Source organism: Hypanus sabinus, chromosome 16 (assembly GCF_030144855.1).
Source record: "Hypanus sabinus isolate sHypSab1 chromosome 16, sHypSab1.hap1, whole genome shotgun sequence".
In the NCBI taxonomy this organism is placed as follows: Eukaryota; Metazoa; Chordata; class Chondrichthyes; order Myliobatiformes; family Dasyatidae; genus Hypanus; species Hypanus sabinus.
In genome coordinates, this window is record NC_082721.1 from 76,269,158 (window position 1) to 76,279,274 (window position 10,117).

Genomic DNA, 10,117 nt, shown 5'->3' on the forward strand with positions numbered 1-10,117 from the left:
TGTGTATTCTATTAATTTGTAAGTTCAAACATCTTTGAAAGAAATGAGTAAAAAGCTGTCCCCAAAAATAAACATAAACAGGACTGAAGAGGCTGCAAATGCTTAAGTCTGTAGTAACGAAGTCCTAATGCAGTTTCATGCTGAACCTTGAATGATTCCTTTCCTCCCACAGAGGCTGCTCAACCTGCTCATTTCTTCCAGCATATTCTTCGTTACTGTGTTCCTCCGCTGGGCGAAAGAGAGACTGAGTAGGGCAGGATTGATACTTGTGAGTCCAGAACCTAGGACAGTACTGTACATCCCAGGAACCGGTCATTCGGCCCACAATGGTGTTGCTGAACCAGCTAAACATCAAATCAAAAACGCCCATCTCCCACCCCCCCTCCATCTTCCTTACATCCATGTGCACATCCACACGTATCTTCAAGACCTCTAATGTACCCACGAGTCCCTGAGTTAAAAACCTACCCTCACACCTTCAATGCTCGCTCTTTGGTATTAGACATTTCAACACTGGGAGGTATGCCCGAGCTGAACTCCAACGTCCCACGCTACTGTCAATTGCCCTGCATAGATGCTTCCTGATCTGCTGAATTTCTCCAACATCTTTGCGTAGTTAGCCCCGAAGCTCCAGCTGTTGCTCCACGTGACGTATAGGAGTACGTCACGCCCACTTTGCCGCATTCCCAAATTGCCCGGTTGCATTGCAGTAGCTCGGTACGCGCACACGTTCCTTTAAATGGTTTCCGCCCTGCAATGACGTCACTCGGCTGCTGCCCCGCATAGTGGCGGCGGTATTGACCTGGAAGTTGGTGGTTCACATCCGGGTGGTGGTAGGTGACCCTGAGTCTGCAGCCGCGATGGGGGCTCACCTGGTGCGGCGGTACCTGACGGAGCCAGATGTGGAGCCCGATCCCAAGTCGTTACCCAGCTTCCCACCCGAGCTCGGCTTCCCCGAGCGCAGAAGGCGCGGTGAGTCACCCTTCGCTGGTGTCCGGATGCTGCGGCCGGCGGCAGGGCTCGCTCGGATGTCCCGGGGTTCACGGGCCGTCAGCCGGCAGAGGGGCCGGGGAGGTTGTGGGATGCGCCAGGTCACAGTGGGTCGGGGAAGACGGGAATGGGGTTTGGGGATGGTTGGAGTGCTGAGGAGATACCCAGCAGGGGGGTCTGAGGCAAGTGGGAGAATGGAGATAGAGAAGGCGTAGTGAGGTTGAGGGAGAATGACAGAGGGAACACTGGGATTGGGGGACAATGTGCACTGTGGGATTATGCAGAGACTGGGGTGTTCATTTCTCTGATATGTAGACATTTTAAGGTCCTGTGCAATTCTGGTTGCTGTTAATGCATCCGATCAGGGAGGACGCGTGACCCCGGTGTTACCCAGAGTTGGGGCTATTGGACACGGCTCTGATTAAGAACCCAGGTAAAAACAAGAGGGAGTCATTTATACAGCACAGAAACTTTTCCGGACTGTGCAGACTATCAATCTTCCTGCTTACACAAATCCTACATCAGACTGCACATTCCCAGCAACTCCTTCCACTCACCCTCACACGAGTGACAGTTTCTATCGACATAGAAGAGTACAGCACAGGAACAGGCCATTTGGCCAACAATGTTGTGCCAAACCAGGTAAAAGAGAAAAACAACCAAACATTAATCCCTCCTACCTACACAATGTCCGTATCCCTCCATCTTCCTTGCATCCATTTGTCAAACATCTCCTAAAAGCCTCTAGTGTATTAGCCTCTACTACCATACCAGGCAGTGCATTCCAGGCATCTCACATCCCCCTTGAACCCTCACCTTTAATACATGCTCTCTGTTATCAGGACATCAAAAAGTTTTTGACAAGAACAGGCCATTCAGCCCAACAAAGCTTGGCCTATTCCTATTCACATAGTGTGTTGAAATGACTATTGAGTTTAGATTTGAAAGTCTCTAAGGTACTACTGTCAAATACACAACTCTGTAAATTGTTCCGTGTTGCAGAGAAAACAAACCCAAGTTTATCTGGCCTCTCGTGACAGCACGTACCCTCTGAACCAGGCAGCATACTGGTAAACCTCTTCAGCACCCTCTCCAAATTCTCCACATCCTTCCTATAATGGAGCGTGCAATACTCCTGATGTGGCCTAACCAGAGTTTCAAAAGTTGCAACACACCTTTTTGATTTTTGAACTCAGTGCCTCGACCAGTAAAAGCAAGCATTCATAATCCTTCCTAATGACCTTATTTACCTGTGTAGCCACTTTCAAGGAGCCATGAACTTGGATCCTAAGGTCTCTCTGCTCAGCAACACTGTTAAGGATTTTACCCTTAATGTACTGTCTCTTTGCATTTGCTCTATCATGATGCAACACCTCACATTTATCAGGGTTAAATGTTATGCCATATCTCTGCCCATATCTGCAACTGATCTTTTTTTTAAATTTATTGAAATACAGGCCCTTCGACCCTACGAGCTGTGCCACCCATCAACCTCTGATTTAACCCTAGTCTAATCATGGGACAATTACAATGACCAATTAACCTACCAACTGTTGGTCTTCGGAATGCGGGAGAAAACCGGAGCACCTGGAGGAAACCCACGCAGTCACTGGGAGAACATACAAACTTCTTAAAGGCAGTGCTGCCTGTATTCTTTGCCAGTCTTCTACACTATCAACAACTCCACCAATCTCAGTATCATCCGCAAACTTACTAACTCGCCCACCTTTATTTTCATCCAGGTTACTATACATCACAAACAGCAGCCCTAGCACAGATCCCTGCAGAACATCACTAATTATAGACCTCCAGCTCGAATAATTGCCTTCAAACACTACCCTCTGTCTTCTATGCACAAGGCAGTTCTGAATCCAAACAGCCAATTAGTCGTGAATCCCATGCACGTTAATCTGAATTAGCCTATCTTTCGTCATCTTGTCAAAAAAAAACTCATTCAAGTTGGCCCCTCACAAAGCCTTGCTGGCTCTCACTAATCAGGCCATGGGTTTCCAAATGCTTGTAAATACTGTCTCTACGGATTTTCTCCAGCAGTTTCTCTACAGCTGACTTGAGACTCACCAGTCGATAGTTCCCGAGATCTTTCCTTATTCCCTTCTTAAACAGAGGTACAACATTAGCCACTTGCCAGTCCTCCGGGACCTCGCCTGTGGCTGGAAGTCATGAAGATACTGGTCAAGGTCCAGCAGTCTCATCCTCTGCCTCCTTCAATAACCTGGGGTAAATCCCATCAAGCTTGGGGGCCTATCCACCTAAATACTCATTAGGAGGCCCAACACTTCCTCCTCCTTGACCATTAAATGCCCTAATGTACTTGTACACTCAACACTGATCTCCTGGTCCTCCCTATCCTTTTCCTTGTTAAATACTCATTAAGTCCCTCACTCACATTCTTTCCATCCAAGCAAATGTTCCCCCCTTTATCCGTGAGTGGTCCCACCCCCTTCCTAGTTATCCTCTTGCTCCTGATGTATGTATAGAATGTCTTGCGATTCACCTTAATTCTACTTGGACTTTTCACAGCCCCTCTTGGCTTTTCTAATTCCCTTCAGTTCTTTTCTGGCTTCTTTATACTCATGTGCTACGTTTGATCCTAACCTGATCATCTTTGGATCGTGGGAGGAATCTGTGAACTCCACACCATGTGCATAGACCTAAACTGCTTCACTTTTCCTCAAAAGACAAGCTTTTTTCACCCAGAATGAGCCTTTTCATCATGTCCTTTGAATAAGCAGATCAGAGTTGTGTGCAGTGACTCCAGGGGTGGTCTCACCTGAATCCTGCGTTTTATAGCAAAACATTGTTGCTTCTATATTGCAGTCCGCTTGTGATGAAAGCAAATGTTGTATTTGATTTCCTAATTACCTGCTCTGCCCATGGAGTCTTGCGCCGAAACATCAACTATCCCTTCGCTGTCATAAATGCTATTTGGATCAGCTGAATTACTCCAGTTTATTTTTTGCATGAGATTCCAAAGCTGCAGATTTTTGTCTCAAAGTTCAAAGTAAATTTATTATCAAAGTGCATATATACCACCCTGAGATTTAGTTTCTTGTGGGCCTGCACAGTAACTCCAAGAAACATAATAGAATTAGCGAAAGACTATCCCAGCAGGGTGGACAAACAACTAATGTGCAAAAGACAGCAAACTGCAAATATTAAAAATAATAATAATTAATAAATAATCAATAAGTATCAAGAGCACGATATGAAGTATCCTTCAAATTAAGTCCATAGGTTGTGGATATATTTCAATGATGGGATGAGTGCAGTTATCATTTGTACTGCAAAGTGCTGTGCTACCAACTACACCACCATGCTGCTTTTTTGCCATTCACTCCAAATCCCTCAGCAGATTCTCTGTACAACTTATTTTCTGACATATTTTTGCGCAATCAGCAAATCCGTCTACAATCTATTTGTTCCTTCATCTCGTTAGTTCATGTTTCATATAACAGACACCCCAGCGCAGATACTTCCTGTACGTCTGATAATCCTACATTCATGCTAGGATATCAGGTACCCCTTGGAAGTCCAAGCCTGCTGGTTGCCTTTATGTATTGTCGTACTGGCTGGTTTACTATCAAAACCTCTCCCTCTTTATGTTAACAGCCTTTGCTAATTTTGAAAATGTTCCTGTACTTTGTTATTTTGTTTACCCTTTCCTTTGATTTAATGCCTGTCGCCCACTGATGGATCACACTTCCCGTGGTCTCCATTTCCCAACAGGCATTATACTGAATTATAGTATCTCCTTGGATACCTGCCACTGCCTGACTACCATCATACCTTTAAATCTTGTTACAACTTCTGCATGCATTCCGACAAGGGTCCTTTTTTAACTAGTTTCCCTGCTCTGGCCCCATTTCCTGTGTTTGTGCACTCACCCACCCCTGTCATATTCTGGTTGTCACCCCTTGCTTTGTCCTTTCCCTTCAATCTTCTGATTTTTTTCTCTTTCCCCTCCCTTCGATCCTGCAACATTGAGTGTGGAGACCAGCAACTTGTTCCGATGTTACAATCTTTACGAATCGCTTCTCCAAGTCCCCCCCCCCCCCCCAACTTGGGGACTGACGCTCTCACCATTGAGAGAGACAGATTGCTCGAGTACAGAAGCTGTCATTTGACAGATGCCGACTGGATGTTTCAGTCTTCCATGATGCTTGTAGTATTGTTTGGGCATTGAATTATTTTGTGTGATTCGATGCGTGATTTCATTTGGTACTGCTGAGAAATGCCTTGGAATGATTGACGTAAAGGTGCTTTATCACTGTAATGCACGTGGGTTTATCTGCAGCTGCTCTGTATCTCTCTGTTTCTCTCTCAGAGATGATTGCAACCCAGGAAGAAATGAATGCCGCCCAGCTGCCCCTGAGCCAGCGCGATTACTGTGCCCACTACCTCATCAAGTTTCTTAAGTGTAAGAGGGACATGTGGCCCAACTTCTTGGAGTGCAAGCATGAGCGACACGACTGGGACAAGTGCGAGCATGAGGAGTAAGGTTCACTTTCGTATTGGCTGACTGAACCATTGAACCTGGCTTAATTTTCCAACAGCTTCCTTATCCTTCCTTCCTCCCTCCCCCACCACCACCAAACCAGGGACTGACAAGGGTTTTTTTTTACTGGAAATGTTGCTGCCTGACCTGCTGAGTGCAGCATTTTGCTCAGTGGTCTGGAAAGGTTCCTACTGTAACCATGTCCACTCTAGGGATGGTGTGAGTGCTCCCCCACCCCCATGCCAACTTCCGAACTCTGAGCCAGATCTCCTCCAGCCCAGATAATTCCCAACTTGCTGAGTGTGACATGAGACACGAAGTTCACCCAAAACATGGCATCAATATTGTTGCAGGGTACAACAAAGAATACATGATAAGATAAACTTGGTTTCAATTGCAGGTAAATTTCCCGAAGGTGTAGAAAATGTTGGTGTGGAGACTTCACTCCCAGTACAGAAAGTTGGGGTGCAGAGTCCTGATTGACTCTCGCAATGCTGTGTTGTTACTGGCTCCTTCCAATTCGTACCTCAAACCGTAGGATGGTGCCAAACATCCAGTACCACAGGATCAAAGAGTTGCAGGGAAACTGACCCCCAGTCTCCTGACAAACCAGGGGCAATGGCGGTTTAACGTCTGTGAGATCTTACTGTGCACCTTCTACTGCAGTGTTTGTTTAGATTGTGACCAGTGGACCTTCTGTTGTCTGTCAGACAGCTGCAGGCATCCCAGTAATCTTGTGCATTTGTCCCAGTTACGTGATGCGCATGAAGGAGTACGAGAGAGAGCGGCGTCTGCTGAAGAGGAAGAAGTTGATGGAGGAGCGCCAGGCTGCATAGCGAGTATTTCTGGACAAGCTCGGAGTCATTCTTCCAGGCACCAGTCAGGATGTCCCGTCTGCAGGAGAGATGGGCAATATTTTGTACATAATTCTATCTCCTGAAATCAATAAAGATGTTGTTCTAAACCTCTTGTGGCTTCACCCCTCTCTCTTCTGTTTCTAACTCAACCCCTCATCAGCTTGTGCCTGGACAGTGTCAAGGGGTTGATTCATGTTGGTGGGCTCCATTGCTGATCCTCCTCCTTCCAGTGGGAAGTTAGGGTTGTCCCAGTCTGCATGGAAGTCAGTTCTCCCAGTGTTGCAACCAGTCCTTCGTCCCACAGGAGATGTTCCAGTGTAGATTAATAGTAGGGGCTTGCCATGAAGAATACCTCTGCTCCTGGGTGAGATGAATGGTACTTTAAAGGGCTCAGATTAACAACCACAGGATTGGTCAGCCAAGGGAAAGGAGGCCGTGATAGGAAGGGTAGAATCGGAAATCATACATTGGCTGAGTCCCATTGGAATGGGAGCCAGGACCATGAACTGAAGAGGGGAATTAGATAGGAATGCAATACTGTACGATAGTGAGATGGTTATAGATAATCCTGAGGACATGATGATCTGTGTCCTAAGGTTTTCGAAGAGTTCACTGAAATCAAGGATGCACCATTTGCTACATATTTTCCAAAATTGCACAAATTTTTGTAGGAGGTGGGTAGATTTACCTTGCAATACTTCCTGGTTTGACTGGTATAACATTGAGGGTACTTCAGTATGGTCTGTACAGGGATGTGGTCGGATATCTCAATAGACCATTGAGAAGTAGACCATTCGGCCCTTCGAGCATACACCGCCATTTTGAGATCATGGCTGATCATCTACTATCAATACCCGGTTCCTGCCTTGTTCCAATATCCCTTGATTCCCCTATCCAGCTCCTTCTTGAAAGCACCAGAGAATTGGCCTCCACTACCTTCCGAGGCAGTGCATTCCAGACCCCCACAACTCTCTGGGAGAAGAAGTTTTTCCTTAACTCTGTCCTAAATGACCTACCCCTTATTCTCAAACCATGCCCTCTGGTACTGGACTCTCCCAGCATCTGGAACATATTTCCTGCCTCTATCTTGTCCAATCCCTTAATAATCTTGTATATTGCAATCAGATCCCTTCTCAATCTCCTTAATTCCAGCGTGTACAATACAAGCCCAGACTCTCTAACCTCTCTGCGTAAGACAGTCCTGACATCCCAGGAATTAACCTTGTGAATCTACACTGCACTTCCTCTACAGCCAGGATGTCCTTCCTTAACCCTGGAGACCAAAACTGTACACAATACTCCAGGTGTGGTCTCACCAGGGCTCTGTACAAATGCAAGAGGATTTCCTTGCTCTTGTACTCAATTCCCTTTGTAATAAAAACCAACAGTCCATTAGCCGCCTTCACTGCCTGCTGCACTTGCTCATTCACCTTCAGTGACCGATGAACAAGGACTCCTAGATCTCTTTGTATTTCTTCCTTACCTAACTTTACACCGTTCAGATAATAATCTGCCTTCCTGTTCTTACTCCCAAATTGGATAACCTCACACTTATTCACATTAAACGTCATCTGCCAAGTATCTGCCCACTCACCCAGCCTATCCAAGTCACCCTGAATTCTCCTAACATCCTCATCACATGTCACACTGCAACTCAGCTTAGCATCATCAGCAAACTTGCTGATGTTATTCTCAATGCCTTCATCTAAATCGTTGACGTAAATCATAAACAACTGTGGTCCCAATACCGAGCCCTGCCCTGTGGCACCCCACTAGTCACCACCTGCAATTCCAAGAAACACCCATTCACCGCTACCCTTTGCTTTCTATCTGTCAACCAGTTTTCTATCCATGTCAATGTCTTCCCCCCCCACCCCCCAATGCCCTGAGCTTTGATTTTACCCACCAATCTCCTATGTGGGACCTTATCAAATGCCTTCTGAAAATCGAGGTACACTACATCCACTGGATCTCCCTTGTCTAACTTCCTGGTTACATCCTCGAAAAACTCCAACAGATTAGTCAAGCATGATTTACCCTTGGTAAATCCATGCTGGCTTGGCCCAATCCTATCACTGCTATCTAGATATGCCACTATTTCATCTTTAATAATGGACTCTAGCATCTTCCCCACTACTGATGTTAGGCTGACAGGTCGATAGTTCTCTGTTTTCTCCCTCCCTCCTTTCTTAAAAAGTGGGATAACATTAGCCATTCTCCAATCCTCAGGAACTGATCCTGAATCTAAGGAACATTGGAAAATGATTACCAATGCATCTGCAATTTCCAGGGCCACCTCCTTTAGTACCCTAGGATGCAGACCATCTGTACCTGGGGATTTGTCAGCCTTCAGTCCCATCAGTCTACTCATCACCGTTTCCTTCCTAATGTCAATCTGTTTCATTTCCTCTGTTACCCTTTGTCCTTGGCCCATCCATACATCTGGGAGATTGCTTGTGTCTTCCTTAGTGAAGACAGATCTAAAGTACTTATTAAATTCTTCTGCCATTTCTCTGTTTCCCATAACAATTTCACCCAATTCATTCTTCAAGGGCCCAACATTGTTCTTAACTATTTTCTTTCTCTTCACATACCTAAAAAAGCTTTTGCTATCCTCCTTTATATTCCTGGCTAGCTTGCGTTCGTACCTCATTTTTTCTCCCCGTATTGCCTTTTTCGTTAAGTTCTGTTGTTCCTTAAAAATTTCCCAATCATGTCCTCCCACGCACCTTAGCTCTGTCATACTTCCTTTTTTTAATGCTATGCAATCGCTGACTTCCTTTGTCAACCACTGTGACTCCTTTCCTCCCTTTGAATCCTTCCTTCTCTGGGGGATGAACTGATTTTGCACCTTGTGCATTATTCCCAAGAATACCTGCCATTGCTGTTCCACTGTCTTTTCTGCTGGGATATCTGTCCAGTTAACTTTGGCCAGCTCCTCCCTCATGGCTCCATAGTCTCCTTTGTTCAACTGCAACACTGACACCTCCGAGCTGCCCTTATCCTTCTCAAATTGCAGATAAAAGCTTATCATATTGTGATCACTACCTCCTAATGGCTCCTTTACTGCGAGATCGCTTATCAAATCCTGTTCATTACATAACACTAAATCCAGAATAGCCTTGTCCCTGGTCAGCTCTCGTACAAGCTGTTCCAAGAATGCATCCCATAGGCACTCTACAAACTCCCTATCCTGTGGTCCAGCACCAACCCGATTCTCCCAGTTCACCTGCATGTTGAAATCCCCCATAACTACTGCGACATTACCTTTGCCACATGCCAATGTTAACTCCCTATTCAATTTGCACCCAATATCCATGCTACTGTTTGGTGGCCTATAGACAATACCCATTAGGGTCCTTTTGCCCTTACTGTTCCTCAATTCTATCCACACAGACTGCACTTCTCCTGATCCTATGTCCCCCCTTGCAAAGGACTGAATCTCATTCCTCACCAACAGGGCCACCCCACCCCATCTGCCCACATTTCTGTCCCTACGATAGCACGTAAACCCTTGCACATTCATTTCCCAGGTCTGATCTCCCTGCAGCCATGTCTCCGTTATCCCAACATCATAGTTACCCATTCGCACCTGAGTTTCAAGCTCATCCGCCTTATTTCTGACACTTCGTGCATTCAGATATAGAATTTTTAGCCCATTTCTCCTCTCTCTGTTTGAATCTCTGCCTATTGTGCTTAACCCTACTCCCTGAACTCCCATCGGGCTATATGCCCCTTGAATTTTGTTGTCCTT

At 45.8% G+C, this 10,117-nt stretch overlaps 1 protein-coding gene across 1 annotated transcript; it reads left to right on the forward strand.

Annotated features, from left to right (window-relative positions):
* The first annotated feature begins 799 nt into the window (after positions 1 to 799).
* Positions 800 to 6,474, forward strand: ndufb7 (NADH:ubiquinone oxidoreductase subunit B7). Its single transcript, XM_059992172.1, has 3 exons — positions 800 to 972; positions 5,336 to 5,504; positions 6,258 to 6,474. The coding sequence occupies exons 1-3, from the start codon at positions 861 to 863 to the stop codon at positions 6,340 to 6,342; spliced, it is 366 nt and encodes a 121-aa protein (XP_059848155.1). The 5' UTR covers positions 800 to 860; the 3' UTR covers positions 6,343 to 6,474.
* Positions 6,475 to 10,117: the final 3,643 nt, after the last annotated feature.